This window comes from Phocoena sinus, chromosome 12, assembly GCF_008692025.1.
Source record: "Phocoena sinus isolate mPhoSin1 chromosome 12, mPhoSin1.pri, whole genome shotgun sequence".
In the NCBI taxonomy this organism is placed as follows: domain Eukaryota; kingdom Metazoa; phylum Chordata; class Mammalia; order Artiodactyla; family Phocoenidae; genus Phocoena; species Phocoena sinus.
In genome coordinates this window covers 9,982,325-9,999,769 of record NC_045774.1, presented here as the reverse complement: position 1 = coordinate 9,999,769, position 17,445 = coordinate 9,982,325, and the positions used below count along the sequence as shown (strand labels likewise).

The 17,445-nt window shown below is 45.4% G+C and overlaps 1 protein-coding gene across 4 annotated transcripts in view; it reads left to right on the top strand.

Moving 5' to 3' along the window:
- ARID1B (AT-rich interaction domain 1B) overlaps positions 1 to 17,445 on the top strand; it is a 416,165-nt gene that overhangs the window by 392,046 nt on the left and 6,674 nt on the right. For 3 of the 4 annotated variants that reach the window (XM_032650746.1, XM_032650749.1, XM_032650748.1), the window contains 6 exons: positions 4,248 to 4,386; positions 4,645 to 4,817; positions 10,302 to 10,452; positions 13,149 to 13,245; positions 14,648 to 15,431; positions 17,266 to 17,396. In XM_032650746.1, the coding sequence (XP_032506637.1) occupies positions 4,248 to 4,386; positions 4,645 to 4,817; positions 10,302 to 10,452; positions 13,149 to 13,245; positions 14,648 to 15,431; positions 17,266 to 17,396 (1,475 nt within the window). Of the gene's footprint in view, positions 1 to 4,247; positions 4,387 to 4,620; positions 4,818 to 10,301; positions 10,453 to 13,148; positions 13,246 to 14,647; positions 15,432 to 17,265; positions 17,397 to 17,445 lie in introns of all 4 variants that reach the window. The other variant, XM_032650747.1, reaches the window with a different exon arrangement.

Below are 17,445 nucleotides of genomic sequence, written 5' to 3'. Positions count from 1 at the left end.
TTTCTTGAGCGCTGACAGTGTGCCAGACGCTCTCCTAAGTGCTTTATCATTTAATCTTCACGTTAGCCCTGTGATAAAGATACTGTTCTAAAATCCCTGAGAAAACTGAGGCACATAAGATCTAAACAGACTGATAATACACTAATTTGTATGAAATAGATAACTAATAAGAACTTGCTGTATAAAAAAATAAAATTCAAAAATTCGATAAATAAATAGTCTAAGCAGACTGGCCCATTATTGCTAGTGAGTGGAAGAACCGGGCCTTGATCTCAGACATTCGGCTCTAGCATTAGAGAGGTAGAGGCACCTACTGCACCTGTGTTTAAAGGAGCACTGTAATAGGTAAACTGTTTACACACAGGACGTGGTATCTGTGAGCCAAAGAAAGGAGTTGTTTCTCCTTTAATTATTCCCTCTAGCTGATATCTGGATGGCGATGCCAATATCTAAGGCCACTTAGAGATGTCAAATAAATACATTTTAGGCCCAAGGTGCACTTGTAATGAGCATACCTAGATATAGATCTGTTGGTTCTAAATACAAATAGAGAAGTCCTCCTCTCTAACCCCACCCTTAAAGATGCACAGCCTTTGCCAGTTATGGTGTACTTTAAAAACTGTGAAATCTAATTTCGAAAATCTCACAACATTAACAGGCTGCCTAGGAACAGCTCTGAAACTATTTTTCCAAAATAAAAACCCGGTGGGGTGTAGGGACCAAAGTGGCAATGTCTGCACAGATCTAAAAGTATATTTTATCTGCCAGGAAAGAACTCGTGTCACTGAATGGTCTGCACTTCTGTATGGAGAATAGCTCTCCCAGTGTGATCAGCTTCGGTACAAGAAATCCTGCTGAGGTATAGATGGTTCAGAAAGTACAGGGCCTGTTCTCTGAACAGTCAGCTCTTTCCTTTCCCCCCCCCTTTTTTTTTAAACTACCGTTTTTATGGCAACATTATCGCTTTAACTGCACAAAGGAGCTTGGATTGCAGATGTACTCCTGAGAATATGTTCTTCTTCATGGTCCAGATGGAGCCCAAGTCCTGTGAAACAGGAGGCAGGGGAGGAAAGCTTCCTGAGTTTAGCCATTCAGCCAGTGCAAGGCCTGGAAGGCATCGTGCAGGGTGCACGGGGCCAGTCTGCTTGGCTCACGTGTTCTGCACACCGCTCAGCGAGAGAGACGGGCACACGGACTGGGCAGTAGGGCAGTGAGTCACATCAGCCTCTCAACCAAAGACCGGGCATCTCCTCCAGCATCTGTGCACCGTGGCCTCTTTGATTCCAGATCTATCATTAAGGAAAATGCCTCTGAAACATTTTTATTGTCAGAGAAGGGAAACAAATTATTCCCAGGTATTTGCCATGTCAGGGCCTCATATACTACAAAATTTTTTTAACTAATTTTCAACCAACGTTTGTGTTCTTTGAGGTCGGTTTTTCCCATAAGATCATAACTGTAGTTTATTTCTTACCAGTACATCCAGGCAAACAACTAAAAGATTCCTAAGAAACCTTCTAGACGGTTTTCTTCAAATGGTCATTCTGAACCAACTTAAATCCTAAATGCTAATGACTTAGCATTCTAAGTCATCCCTCTGTATTCTAGTTTTGATTTGATGCAGCTGATACTGATCTGAAATTCAATCCTGTCAGCCCCTGAGAGGTATCACCCCTTAGCCCTGGGGGCTGCACCAGGATCTTCATTGTTGAGTGGCTGTGTGGTCTCTCATGCCAGAGATCCAGGTTGTGTCTTCCGGGGACTAGAGTAAGTCAGCCAAAGGAAGGCTGCTGAATGCAGCCTGAGCAAGGACTGGGGGTGTGGTTGCATCTCTGAGGTGCCGGCGGGGCTCTTGTTATAACAGACTGTAAAAGTTTGTGGAGATCTAATGAACAGTCACAGGAATCGCCTCCCCAGGTGGCCTGGGCCCGCTTGTAAGCTAGAGTCGGGGAGGGGCGGGGAGGGGACCCGCCTGGGAGGAGTGCGGGGAGGTGGCAGGAAGCTCCACTTTCAGTTAGTAAGTCTGTAACCCAAAACCCATCCATCTTTGCTGGCAGGTGGCTGACTGCATTTCTATTATTAGCTGACGGGTGATGTCACAGAACTTGTCATGGATTGTCATGGATCCAACTAGGGAATCCTCAGTGGGAAGATAAATGAGAAAGGGGCTCGGGTTATAAACAGAGGTGCCCTCTGGGTGACCTCTGGTCGCTCTAGACCTGGGACATATCAGCTATTGCTCTTCTCCCCACCCTACTTCCCGTAACCCCAGCCAGAGCTGGGGCACCGGGTTCATGCTGTGTAAATTATCTTCCCAGCTAGGAGTCTGGCTGTACAGTCTCAAGTGTGTGGATGCACTTAACCTTCAGTAACCTTTGCATTGTTTACTCTCGAGTATACATCTGTAACTTCTGGCACAAGGTAGGGATATCCTGGAGAGCCAGCCTCCTGGCTGCCTTCTTTTTTTTTTCTTTTTTTTTTTTCTTTCCTAAAAGGAAAGGAAAACACACTGGCAAGAGGGGAGAATTTTTCCTGTTTTTTTTTTTCCTTATTAGCTGTAAATGTGAATACTTGTAAATAAGGGTCATTCTGAGATCACAGCCTTGTGAGCCATGTTCCACGGAAGATGTACAGACTGCTGTACAATCTGCTTCTTGATTTAAGAAACCAGTTATTCCTCCTGCCAGCTCTACGGTGCAGTCATATGTGTAGGATTATCCTTATACGTTTGTAAAAGACTCTACTTTTTTCTTTTATTATATCTCCTTTTTAAATATGCATTTCCAGGGTTTTACCAAAATTTGGTTTGTAAGCATGAGTTGGTAAGTTTTTATTTTAAGGTATCTACACCTAAGAACATACCTACTTTTGAAGTTAGTCTTCCTGGCACCTGTGAGAACGTCCCTGAATCACTCCAGCCCTGGGCACCCAGGGGAGATATTACGGAACAAGCTCCCCGTTGGCTAGCGTAGTCGTCAGTGTTCATTCTCGACACGGTCAGGACCCAGGACCGGGCAGACCTGGCCTCGCTAGCCAAGTCTGGGCTCAGCTGAGGCTTTCTGAGGAGAAGCAACAGGCTCATTGCTGTTTCTTACGCCTTTGTAGCACACTCCGTAGTCTCCAGTGATTTGTTCAACTCCGTTTCCTCTAAAGCGTGGGTGGTGGTAGCTGTGGTGAGCCTTTGGAACTTCATAGGAGAGGAGCTATGGATAGTAATATACGCAATATTATTGTTTACAAGCAGCCATTAATTCTGTTTGTTAGGGTTACCGTTCTGAAAGTAGTCGATGTAGACTGTATGGGGGCAGGAACTCTTGTCTTTTTCCGTCTTTGGCGCTGCATCCAGCTGCAGAAAACAGCCTACAATATAGCAAGCGCTTCATTCATTCAATCAGTAGTTGTTTAATTAATAAGTGAAACCAGTATCTGTTGAACGTCTAACATGCTAAAGACTGTGATCAATGATAAAGCAGGAGCCCTTAAAATACTATGTTTTCAGGTGGGGTTAATTATTTGCAAGAATCCCACTTAAGTTTTTAAAAGATCTGCTCAGTTCTGAGCTCTGTTATTATAATGTAATTATAGTTAAAGCCAAGTCTTGTAACTCTGATACTGACGTTAAAGAACTCCAAACCAATACGACTTGTGTTCTGTAAATAACAAATATGATTTCATAGCTCTAAAGATGACTGTTAATGACAGCATAGACATATCCAGACATTGAGAAGGCGTTGAAACGATATAAAGCTCTGTATTAATTTGTATCGTTGCTTTACAACGTAAACACTTCTCATTGCCTAAGACCCAGATAATTTTTCTAATAGTCCATCAAATTGATATACCAAACTTTTCATCCCATTTTTCCTTATTCTCAGATATTCAGATTATCTCCATTATAAACAACACTGAAATAAACATTTTTCTGCCGAAAGCCTTCTTTATATTAGATCATTTTCTTGGGATAAAGCAATTACCCAGTCAAAAAGTATAAATATATTTTATGGCTCACATCTGAAGTGTGTTGCCAAATAGTTTACCAAAAAAAAGCTTTTACTAATTTTCGCTGTAAACCATGTAAGAGCAGTTAATTTTGCTACATTGTTACCAGCAGTGGATGTTGTTACTACCTCTACATAAGGTGATGTCTTATTTTCTTTCCTTTTTTTTTTTTCAATAACTATCAAGGATGAGCTTACTTGATAACCTCTAGATTTTCCCCCATTTTCTCTTGGTACTACTACTATCAGCTAACTCAGGATCCTTGCAAGGTCCACAGACTCCCCAGTCAACTGGCAGTAATTCCATGGCAGAGGTTCCAGGTGACCTGAAGCCACCTACTCCGGCCTCCACCCCTCATGGACAGATTACCCCAATGCAAGGTGCAAGGTATGTTGAAACATCTCGGTGGGCCATACAAAATCAGATTTGTCTATTTTCATTTTTCTGGAGCAAAGTTTTTATAGAGAGAGGCAATGGTGTTCTCTAGTGAGTTTTGTAAATGTTAACTACCACTAGTTTTATTCCTATGATTTACTTTGGATGGTTTTTGCAGGTACAGATTTCAAGGTTGGCTTATTTTCTCAGTAAGTGTTTGGAGGTGACTAATGCTCTGTCGTTAAGCTTTCGTGTCTCTCGTCTTATCAGAAGCAGTACAGTCAGTGTGCACGACCCATTCTCAGACGCGAGTGATTCATCTTTCCCAAAACGCAACTCCATGACTCCGAGCGCCCCATACCAGCAGGGCATGAGCGTGCCAGAAGTGATGGGCAGGATGCCCTACGAGCCCAACAAGGACCCCTTTGGAGGAATGAGAAAAGGTAAATGCCGAGGGGCCTCTGTGCAGAGTGGGTCCAGAGGGTGTTCTTCTGTCTGCCATCCCATGACTGATTCACTGATCCATTCGAGACGTATTTGAGTCCCAGCTCCCCAGCCTACTAAATTTCTGGCCTTGGGCACAGTACTTAGCATCTCTGTACATCTGTTTCCTCATCTAGAAATGGGGATAATAATGGGCCACAAGGATTAGTTGAGTTAATGCACATGAACACAGCCCTTAGAAGAGTGACTGGTATGTGCTGTAAGCAGACGTGCTCCCAGTGCAGCCTGGAATTGGAAATGTCATGGTCGTCATGGCATGACCTGGGCATGGGGCTGAGTGCCAGGTAGAATGCTGGTAAACCAGACGGTCTACAAACAAGAAACAAAAAGTAAGTTAAACTACATATATATGATTAAGGATGGTGGTTGATGGAAGGAAGGAAACAAACAGGCAAGAAAGGACACAAAGAGCAATGACGTTGGGTGCAGGTCATGGAAGGAGGGGCATCTCCTAAGGAGGGTGGCGGGGAGGAGAGGGCTCAGAGGAGCTGTCAGTTATCTGCTGAGACCTGGGGAGCGGGAGTGAGTCGGGGAGGAGCCAGGAGTTGGGGAGGCCGAGGCAGGAGCGGGGCTGGTGTGTTTGAGGAGGTGCAAGGCTCCTGGGGCACAGAGAGCAGGGGGCAAGCTGAGCACGTCGAGGCCAACGGGGCAGAGGCTTTGTGCCTTCCTAGGCATGTTGATGAGTTTGGGGTTTTATGCAGGAAGTGAGGTGACTGGGTTTTTTGTTAAAAATAAATAAGTAAATAACTGGATATTTATGGACAGCATATTGGAGAGAGGTGAGGGTGGAGATGGGGAGACCACTGTCATAATCCAGGGAGAGGTGATGGGTTGGAGTCAGACCCCAGCAGGGAGCTTGAGAAGTGGAACCACCCGGTATATATGTTGGGGGGTAGAAACAACAGGATGTGCTGATGGACTGAACGTGGGGAGAAGAACCAAGTGATGGTGACTGAGAGGGTGAAGATGTTGCCACCTGAGTGTGGGCAGTTGGGAAAGAGAGGGAAATCAGGTTGGCTGTTACTACCTGTGGTGTGGACATCTGGAAAATGAACAAGCTAGAGAAGGAAATCCCGAGTTGACTTGTGGATAAGTCAGGGCGATAAGTTGTGGAGTGTATGTCTGGAGCTGGGCAGAGCGTTGGAATTAGGTATCATCTTGGAGAACTAAGCAGAGAAGTGGTATCGACAGCTGTAGGATGGACGAGGTCACCGAGAGTTCTCACTGACATTAGCAAACACCCAGGGTGGGTTTCTCCTTCGTGGGTATCCTCCCCCAGCACTCCCGTAGGCCCGAGACTGTAGCCATCTAAGCCCGTTTTAGCTCCTCCAGTGGCATCCACGTGCCAAGTGTTGTTGGCACTCTTCCAGATGCAGTTGAGTCCTGTGAAATTGAGGCACGATATGAATATTTTTAAAAGCGTACAGAAAAATGGTGAATAATATTTTTATGGAAGTACTTATTCTGGGATCCCTTAAATAATAGTACTTTTGCTGTATTTAGATGTTTGGGGTACATGAATTTCTTGATACTGTCTTGAGTAGAGAGAAACATAAAGCCCGAAGCCTTGGCTTTCACAGGTATTACAGAGCAATGCAAAATAAAAATGAATAATCTCAAATTTTTAGATGTTGGGCATATTACCATTTAATTAACAAATGAGATTGTATTTCATATGTATTTCAGATATCTGTTATACAGAGCGAGATAATCTATAATTTTTCCTTTCAAAAGGTTTACGAGCTGCTTATTCCAAGTAAAGATTTTGCAGAACATGCAGTAAATCCATAAGCTCAGAAATTCGAAAGCTTTGTGAGTGTCGGCGTTAGCTGTCTTCCTTAGTGGTATGAGACACTAGAAGGAACATGTTGTTAGTGCTGTTGGTGGATGTATAACATTTTTAGACTCTGAAAATATGACAATAACATAGAAAAAATAGTTAAGTTTTGGAATCTGGTTTCAAAAGTTATTGTGAAGTATTCCAGTATCCTACCCATATGCTATGTCAGACAGCAAGAGTTCTATTTCTTTTGTTTCCGTACGCCGCTAATTGTTTTATAATGAAAATAAACATGGGAGTGGGGGGTGACTGGATTACCTGGCTAGATACTAGGTAGCTCTACAATGTGTCTTCATCAACTGTGTGAGTGGTACGGTGGTTCAGCGGGAAGCTCTGCCTCGCATTTCCCCAGTCTATTTCAGCTCACCTGCTACCTTACGGTACTGGTATATTTAGTATCAAATTAAAGCAGATAAGCAGAAAACCCACAGGAAACATATCTTCTTACAGCCCTACCCCCTGTATAATAAAGTTTTCCATTCCTCGGTTCACCGTACCGTGGCGGCGGGCTTGGTGGCGCTCTGATTTTTTGTTGAATGACCAACATCAGTGGCTATCACGCTTCCTGTCGTTGGTGTCGGTATTGTCGCTCCTGCTGCCGACCTGTAGTGTGGTGGTGGAGTAGATGAAAGAGCCCGGTCTAAGACTCAGCAGCCCTGAGTAGGCTCGGCCCCGCCTGTCCACTTGCCTGCCTTCCCCACCTACTCACTTAATTCATCACTGATTGAGGGATTGATTGATTAACTGCTTGTAAGTGAACAGCAAGTGAATATTTATATATTGTTTAACTTAACCGTGTTTTTATTTTTATTTTTATTTGGCTGCGTCGGGTCTTCGTTGCTGCATGCGGGCTTTCTCTAGTTGCGGAGAGAGGCCAGCGGGGGCTGCTCTTCGTTGTGGTGCGCGGGCTTCTCACTGCGGTGGCTTCTTTTGTTGCAGAGCATGGGCTGTAGGTGCGTGGGCTTCAGTAGTTGTGGCTCGCGGGCTCAGTAGTTGTGGCTCGTGGGCTCAGTAGTTGTGGCTCGTGGGCTCTGGAGCACAGGCTCAGTAGTCGTGGCGCACGGGCTTAGTCGCTCCGCGGCGTGTGGGATCTTCCCCGACCAGGGCTCGAACCCGTATCCCCTGCCTTGACAGGCAGATTCTTAACCACTGCGCCACCAGGGAAGCCCAAACAGCGTATGTTGAATATATATTAGCATCTACGCATACGGTCCTACTTATTCTTTTTAATGCTCTAGCAGTGGATGGTTTGTTTCATAATATTTTGCTATTATAAATAATGATGCAGTGATTATTGAAGTACGGCTGTTTTTTCACACTTGTAAGAGTGTTTCTGTGAAATAGATTCCTAGAAGGAGAATAACCGCATCAAAGGATAAGAATTCTTTTTTCATGTACTGAGTATCTTCTACTATGGTAACAAACTATCCCCAAACTTAGTAGCTTTAGCAACAACACTTGATTCTGTCTCACAGCCTGTGATGGGCGGGGTGGCCCTGGGCTCCACACGTGCTCAGCTGGGGCTCTGAGGGGCCGCTGTCCACTGAAGCCTGACGGAGAGCTCTGCTGAGCTGGGGTGTCATTTGAATGGCTGTGTCACCTGGAGGCTCTGCTGGGAGCTCCTGGAGCTGTTGGCGGGGGCCTGCTCCGTGGGGCCTTTCCACGGGGCCTCTCCGTGGAGCTCCTTGGGCGCCTCGTGACATGGTAGACGGGTTCCAGAAGGAGCACTCCAAGAGCGCAGCGTCACTTGCAGCCGCTCCCAAGTCTCTGATGCATCGCATTTGCCGGTGCCCCGCCTCCTAGTGGGTGGGGCTTCACAAGCTATGAACGGAACGCCCAGAGGCGTGCTGCTTTGGGGGGGGCCACCAAAATACACCCTCTCATAGCAGGTATTGGCGAGTTATACCAATTTAATACTCTTAACGTGAGCATGTGGGTCCTCCCATACTAAGCACGATTATTGTCAGTGGTTTGAATATTTGCCAATCAGATTGGGAGAGGGGGAAAGCCTCACAGTTGTTTTAACTTGGATTTCCTCAATTATAAATGAGATCATACATCTTTTCATATATTGAGCGGCCATTTATTTGTCTTTTCCTGTGAATGTCCATCGACGTGTTCACCCATTTTTTAATTTGATTGTCTTTTTTCTTATTAATTTTTAAGAACTCTTTATGTTAGGGAATTAAGTTATTTAGCTTTAGTTATCTCCCTTATTTCTGTCTGTCTGTTTTTACATCTGTAAAATGGAAAGTAACCTCAAAACTGGTTCTACTGCAGGTTGATTTAAGATCTTGTAAGATATAAAGTATGTGAAAGCACCTTACAAAGCAAAACACATTCTACCAGTGTCAGGCTTCATTATTTGCACCTCTCTACCAGCCAAACAGATTTTATCAGCTCACAAAATTTTAATCGGCTTTTATCCCATGGAACATAAAAGTAACCTTCAGGTGGTGGTAGTACTGTATATCAATTAAGATTCGCATTAAAATGTTTAATTTGCCTACAGGCTAGTTTCTGGGCCTGACCCAATTCAATTTCCTTCAGGCTCTGAGCTAATGCTAGTTTGCATATTTGACCTAATTGACACTCTACCCCTTGTTAGAAATAGTTGTGTCTCATCCCTCCTTGAGCTGTTCTTAGCTCCCTGGTGATTTTCTTCATCCTGATTTTAGAGTGAGTCAGCGCATGGGTGGTTATGTTAAGGTTTTCACTTTTTTTTTTTTTTTTTTCCTAAAAGGGAAGGGAAGTAACTCTCTCTATATATTTCATCTCTTCCTTACAACCATTCCATGAGATGATATTCCCAGCCACATTTTATAGACAAGGAATTAAACTTAGAAGTTCAGCAGCTTACCCAAATAAGTATGGATCTGGGCCTGTGTTTGCTTCCTGTATTACTGCATAACACAAACTTGTGGCTTAAAACAACATACACGTATGCCCTCGCAGTTTCTATGGGTTCTCAGCTCACAGCAGAAATCAAGCTGTCAGCCGGGACTCCGTTTCTTCTGAGCTTGTCCAGGTTGTTGGTGGAATTTGTTTCCTCGCAGTTGTCGGACTGAGGTCCCGTTTTCTTATTGACGGTCATCTGGGGCCTTCTCTGCTCCTGGAGGCTTCCGTCGTTCCTAACACATGGGCCTCTCAGGCCAGCGGGGGAGAGTGTCTCCGACTTGCTCGTCTCTCACCTCTAGATGCTGATTTAAAGGGCCCACGTAGGTGCTCTCCCTTTTGGTTAGCTCAGCCAGCTGATTAGTGACTTTAATTACATCTGTGAAATCCCTTTTGCCCTGTGATGTAGCATAATCCTGGGAGTGACATCCTATCACATTCGTAGGTTCTACCCACACTCAGAGGGAGAGACTCATACAAGGTGTGTACGGGGGTGGGGAAGGGGGACCTCAGGGTCCATCTTAGAATCCTGCCCCAACAGGGCCCATCTGGACTCCAGACCTTATGCTCTTTCATCGGTATTGTTGTCTGTCATAGTACGGATAATAGCAATGACTAGAAAGGGATGTTTGGGCCCTTTGGCTTTTGAAAGTGCTTAATTTTTCGTCTGTTACTGAAAATATTGCAGTGCCTGGAAGTAGTGAGCCGTTTATGACGCAAGGACAGATGCCCGCCAGCAGCATGCAGGACATGTATAACCAGAGTCCGTCTGGAGCGATGTCCAGTCTGGGCATGGGGCAGCGGCAGCAGTTCCCCTATGGAGCCAGTTACGATCGAAGGTGAGTGTTTCCTAAGATGAAGATGAGGTGACTCGCTAGAAACGGCCCTCCTCACACACACACTTCTGAGCCCGGGCAGCCGATGGAGTTTCAAAGGATTGCGCGCGTCAGATGGCTGCCTTCAGTCGACGACTGTAACAGGACTGGGGAGAAGGACCTTGTCCCCAGGCCACCAAGTACAGCTGTATTTTTATTAGCGAGTGCCCAAAAGCACAAATTAGAAACATGCTGGGGCTGGGCCAGCCAGGGCAAGAATCTCCTCTCTCAGGATGCAAGAGCCAGGGCTGTCACCACACCGAGACCGCCGCCTCGAGCCTCCACACCTGGCTCCTCCTGTGACCTCAGCGCCAGCCTGTCTCCCAGAGGCCGAGGTCCGGGCAGTGGTGCCACAGTGGGCTGCCAGCAGGCTCAGTGGCAGTGGTTCTTGGTAAGGTCTTCCAGGTGTTGTTTTTTCAGTTGTTTCCACTGTGAACATTTTAAACAGGGAGGGAATACTTTGTTCCTTAATAAACATCTCTGAGAAAAGCCAGGGTAGCTTTTTTATTTTTTATTTTTTTCAGGACAGCATCTTGATATTAAAATGGCAAGTAAGGTTGCACTACTGGCCCAGATTATTTTAATAAGATAGCAGGAAAGTCATTGAAATGTCTCTGAGAGGAAGCTGCCTCCTAAAATAGTGGCTTAGGGTGGACTTCTTTGTGTGAAGAAGGCTCCTTGGTCCTTAACCACGGAAGCCCCTTCCCTTGGTTGGCATGTTCGTTACCTCCCTAACGGAGAAGTGCTCAGAAACAAAGGCTTCAATTTAACATTTTGAAAGAAAACCAGCGGAGGTGCAGTAGAAGGCTCCTTTTCTAACTGTTGCTGCGCGGGCAGTTCTCAGGACAGGCAATGGTTTCCATCGTTTCCTTGGAATCCCATGTGGCGAGGCCTCCGTCCACACTGCTCCCCTTTCCTCAGTACACATGCTGTAGGTTAGGTAGTGAGGTGTCCCTGGTTTAACACAAAGGAAAAAAGGTTTGAAAAATCACTGTTTTACCAAATAAGGTTTCTTTCTAGCATTCTCTATGAGCCTGGTTCTTGAGTTACACAGCCTCACATGCTCAGAGCCATGTGGTACTTTCTAATAGTGACTCAGGAATCTCGACTTCTTATTCTGACCTCCTAGTGAAGGTTTATTTGTGAAATCTGCCTTGGTCAGTTACCATTGTGTGATGTCTAGTGTACTGGATCAGGGTTTTACTAAGGTTTGGCTTGTTTTTGAGGGTCCAGGAAAAGCTTTTGGTGAGGGTAGGGGATGAGGGGTAGGCTGATGGGATTAAACGGAGAACAGTCATCCTGGGACATATATTCTTAAAGGAACCCAAGCAAATATGCTTTTCTGTTTCTTCTAGAATGCTTTCTGGAATAGTGCATGGCCTAGGTTTAATAGTCATTTTGGCTCTACCACATTAGGATTTACCTCATTGAGTTTTCTCTTCTGAAAAGTGTTACTTGTTCAGCTGAAATTTTATCCATGTCAATTATATTTTTTTCCTCCTAACTCTAAGCCACCTTCTAGATATCCATGTCATTAGCAAAAACTTCCCATGTATCTGTTTTACATGTGATATTGTAAAAGTTCGTTTATTTTCCTTCTTATTCTCACTCCTTGACCGGTTCAGGAGTATGTTCAGTCCAAGTATTCTCTTTCTTACAAGATTCATTATACTAACTACACCAGCTTAGTTTTTAAGTTTTCGATTCATTGCTCTTCTAAGCACGCTGTTTTTATGGTATTTATAATTTCTCAATATGAAATTATTACTCAGTCCCATTTTAAGATTTAATAGAAGTACTTAAATCATCCCTCTTATTCTTTTTTGTAGCCTTTTAGGGTCATAGGACTTTGAAATTTTGAGTAGTTTTGTCTATACTTAGTATCATTTGGATTGATTTTGAAGTATCCCTTTAAAAACTTGCACATTTTATATTCATGATGAGAAAGTAAGGCATATAAACATTTTCCACCATTATATGCCAATGTTCTGGTACTCCTAGAAATACTGCTTTGATTCTTTGGTTCTCCTGTTTTTTTTTTTTTTTTTTTTTTTTTATATTTATTTATTTATTTATTTATGGCTGTGTTGGGTCTTCGTTTCTGCGCGAGGGCTTTCTCTAGTTGCGTCGAGCAGGAGCCACTCTTCATCGCGGTGCGCGGGCCTCTCACTGTCGCGGCCTCTATTGTTGCGGAGCACAGGCTCCAGATGCGCAGGCTCAGCGGCTGTGGCTCACGGGCCTAGTTGCTCCGTGGCATGTGGGATCCTCCCAGACCAGGGCTCGAACCCGTGTCCCCTGCATTGGCAGGCGGACTCTCAACCACTGCGCCACCAGGCAAGCCCCTCCTGTTCTTTCTTGCCCTCGTTAATACCTCACATCAGCCTGTGCCATGCCCTCCCCGTCCCTCAGTGGATGGGCGGGGCCTCTCTTCAGAGGCGGAGGGTGGCGCCGTCCAGCGGGGCTCCTCCCACCCACCGGCCAGGGATTGGCAGCGTCCCCAGAGTGGGTGCTGCCACCCCTTCTGCTGGGAGCTGAACTGCTGCTGCAGCTCCCAGCGCCTGTCGGGAGGGTGCAGTGGGGTTTCCGGAAATGGACTCTTCCTTCCTCCCTTGGCCTGAGGTCCATGGTAAGTAAAGTTCTCTTTGAATGCCTCATTCTAGGCATGAACCTTACGGGCAACAGTACCCAGGCCAAGGCCCTCCCTCAGGACAGCCAGCATATGGAGGACACCAGCCGGGCCTGTATCCACAGCAGACGGTGAGTTGGCAAGCGGCACGCATCTCTGTGCTTTCTGTTTAAAATTCAAACTCGTACTACTTCTGGACAGTTTTAGGAAGTATAACAAAAATGACATATAACAATCAGGTTATGTTTGTTTTTGCTAAAAAATATTCCTAGGATTTTGAAATCAGCAAATTAGAAATAGCTCTTGAAAATATAACATGTCGTAGGAAGTTAAGGACATTTCATCCTTGTAAATAATAAGCCCAAGTTCAAGTATGGTTTAGACATATGTGTGTTCATTTTAGCACAGAAATTTGTCGATATGTTTTAAAGAGGATATGTAGGGAAAACAACTTAAAATATTACATACTAATAGTGAAAGTTGATTTGTTTTTAAGAGTAAGATATTAATGACCGCATATTTTCACTTTATAGGATAGGTGTTAGGTTCATGCTGTTTACACAGCGCTGCAGCTCAGAGATGGTGGTGAAGTGTGTGAGGTAACCTTGCAGTTATCACGACCAATGCAGAGGATTGCACAACATGCTATGGCTTTTCAGACGCAGGAATTTACTGTTTCTAAACAACTTTTCAGGTCTAAGACCTCTTGTAAAATAGAAGGGATCTTAAACATTTATTTAATTTTATTGGAGCTTGTTTCTACAGTGAATTGTATTATCAAACCAACCGATCTTAAACAGTTTTCAAGTAAAGTGAAAGAACGCTAATTAACATATGAGCATCTCCCTCCCTCCCTCTCATCAGGAGCTTCCCACCCTGATCAAGTGCTGGAACCCCCAGCATCCCTGGGGAGGAGAGTTAGGAGCAGGGCTGCACCAGCCCGTCCTCAGAGGCTTTCGTGGAGAATGTGACCCAGACAAGCTGGAAGTCGGGACGGGGCCATGGAATGTCAGGTGTCAGGGGGCACAGGTCCAGTGTGAAGAGCCAGGTTCTGTGTGGAAGTTTTTCTGTAAAGTTAGGCCCAAGGAATCTGTTTAACCCAGGACCCCTTCGGGCTGGCCCTCAAAGGGCTCAGTCCCTTCCGATGAGGTCTCTCTCTACCTACGGAAGTCACCCTAGTGCATCCCCAAGCCCCTGTTCAGCACTGCCTCTGTGGGGGTCACCAAAACCATACACTGCCCAAATTGCAGCCCTGGAAAATAACCAGGCGAGAAGGCTTCCCCCCCCCCACCCCCCCGCAGAAAATTTGAAGCACATGAAAACAAACCGCGGAAGCTCCTTCAGAGTACGTGACATGGTTTATGCAATACTGAATCTAGTGCGTAAATTGTTAGTCCGTAGATGTTGTGGGAGCTTCCCATATTCATTTTGAAATGAACATTCCACCAGGTAATAACTGTTTTGCATAATTTAAGTGTGTGATTATACCTGTAAAAGCACATCAGTATGATTTGTCTTTGTGTGAATTTTCAGAATTACAAGCGCCATATGGATGGCATGTATGGGCCTCCAGCCAAACGCCACGAGGGAGACATGTACAACATGCAGTACGGCAACCAGCAGCAAGAGATGTATAACCAGTACGGAAGTTCCTACTCCGGACCCGACAGGAGGCCCATCCAGGGACAGTACCCGTACCCCTACACCAGAGAGAGGATGCAAGGCCCGGGGCAGATACAGGCTCACGGGATCCCACCTCAGATGATGGGCGGCCCAATGCAGTCGTCTTCCAGCGAAGGGCCTCAGCAGAGTATGTGGGCGACACGCAACGATATGCCTTATCCCTACCAGAGCAGGCAAGGCCCCGGCGGCCCTGCACAGACACCTCCTTACCCAGGCATGAACCGCACGGACGACATGATGGTACCTGATCAAAGGATAAACCACGAGAGCCAGTGGCCTTCTCACGTCAGCCAGCGTCAGCCTTACATGTCCTCTTCAGCCTCCATGCAGCCCATCACGCGCCCGCCTCAGTCATCCTACCAGACGCCACCGTCGCTGCCAAATCATATCTCCAGGGCGCCCAGCCCCGCCTCCTTCCAGCGCTCCCTGGAGAGCCGCATGTCTCCCAGCAAGTCTCCCTTCCTCCCCTCCATGAAGATGCAGAAGGTCATGCCCACCGTCCCCACGGCCCAGGTCACGGGGCCGGCCCCCCAGCCGCCCCCAGTCAGAAGGGAGATTACCTTTCCTCCTGGCTCTGTGGAAGCATCACAGCCCGTCTTGAAACAAAGGCGGAAGATTACCTCAAAAGATATTGGTGAGTACTCCCAAGGCTCTGCTCCTGAAATGAATTCCTGTTGTGATCTAGAACTTTAACTTTAGGTTGGATGTAGTTGCTTAATCTCAAAGGGATGCCCTTCTGTGACTGCAAACCATCAGGACGTGTTTTTGTGCAGGAGCTACAGTTGGAAGCCGCTCATATGAGTTAAGCAGTAGTGCCAGAGAAGAGCGAGAGTTAAAATGGCATTTTTACGTGTGAGTGTCATTTGTGTGAGAGGGCAGAGCTCCATGTGAGAGACCAGGGATTCCTCAGTGACTGTGGACTGTGTTTTGGGCTTAAAGATTTGATCTTAACCAAACACTTAGTCTCTGCCATGTGTGCCTAATAGAACAGCTGCCAGGCTGATGAAACACTAGGGCGGCCTGAGAAGACTTGACGGCGGGTCACTCTGTAATTTTGGCAACAACATGCAGTGAGTTTCCCCAGGAGCTAAACAGAAAACTGACGGTGCTATGTAGATAGATGCATGATGTGCAGTATGGAACTTCACGTGACGTGATACATAGAATTGTTGTAACCCGTGCAGCACTGCTGATAGCGGCCGAGGAACTCTTTCCGTTGAACGCTGATGTCACTTATTCATCCTATTCGGAGCGTTCTGAATACTAAATAGAGATTCGGAGTATCTGGGAGTACCCAGAGTTTTTCTGCATTATTTTTGAAGTACTTTTTAACACAGCAAAGGAAATAATAGGGTTCAGTTGTATAAAAATTTTTTTCCAAAAATCTCAGAATCACTTGGCTTGAAATCATTTGCAGTGATTAGAAAATTAAAGCCATTAAGGATGTTTTCAATCACTGGACATTAAGGATGTATATGGGGGGTGGGGAGTAAGGAGTTCTACATAGAAAGGGTACTGGAGACGAGAGAGAGATAGACCCTGAGCACCATGTTACGTATGGAAATATATATGTAGAAATATACGCATGTGTTTGTGTGTTTATGTGTGTGTGTATAGATGTTTAAATAAATATATATATTTAAATTTTAAAAAAATTTCTTAGTCCATGTTATACCAACCTAGGGAAACTTATGTTCCTTATTTTAAAATGAAAGCTTGCCCTTTCTACTGCAAAAGTATTATGTGCCTATGTTAGAAAATTTGAAAACTAGATGGAATTAAAATAAAGGTGGAAACCCACGACCCCACACAGAAGCTTGCTGGTGGCGTCTGGGCTGGCTGCTGCTGTGGGGGTTCCGACTGCTGGGACCACGTGCTGCCGCCGGTCTCCTGAGATGTGGCTTCCCTTGAAATTTCAGGCACATGTTGGGCCTCTCCTCCCAGCCCCATCTTTTGACAGATCTTACAGATCTTTTCCTCTTTATCGCTCCGGCTCAAGCCAACCTCCTGAAAAACCTGAACCGTCGAAGTGCTAATACGTAGCAGCACGTTGTGTGGGCAGGAGCTCAGACAGAAGACAGCACGGGAGAGTGAAGGCTTTGTATCTGAGAAGGGGCTGCTTGGGAATTAAATTCTGCGTATTCACCAGCCTTCGGAAGACGCCACCTTGAGACATTTGTGAACGGAGCAAAAGAAGACGTACAGAAAGGCTCATTCATGCTTACTCACTCCCACCTCTGTTTAACCTGCGAAGCAAAAAGCTCTTCAACCACAGAAGTTTCTTAGTGCGGCTGTCACCTCCACCTGAGAATCTGAAATGGCCACGTTTAACTGTCCCTCAGAACATTTGTCTAAAAACAGTGTTTAACTTAACACTCTGCTTCCTTTTCTTATTCTTTTGTTATTTTCTATTCTTTCATGCGTAGATTAGTATTAATCATATCCTTGCTTTTTTCCCCCGTTTTTAGTTACTCCTGAGGCCTGGCGTGTGATGATGTCCCTGAAGTCAGGTCTTCTGGCTGAAAGTACTTGGGCTTTGGACACTATTAATATTCTTCTATATGATGACAGCACTGTCGCTACTTTCAATCTCTCCCAGGTAAGCCAGCACCAATCCAACTGAGGACCAGATTAGAATAAAGTGAAGT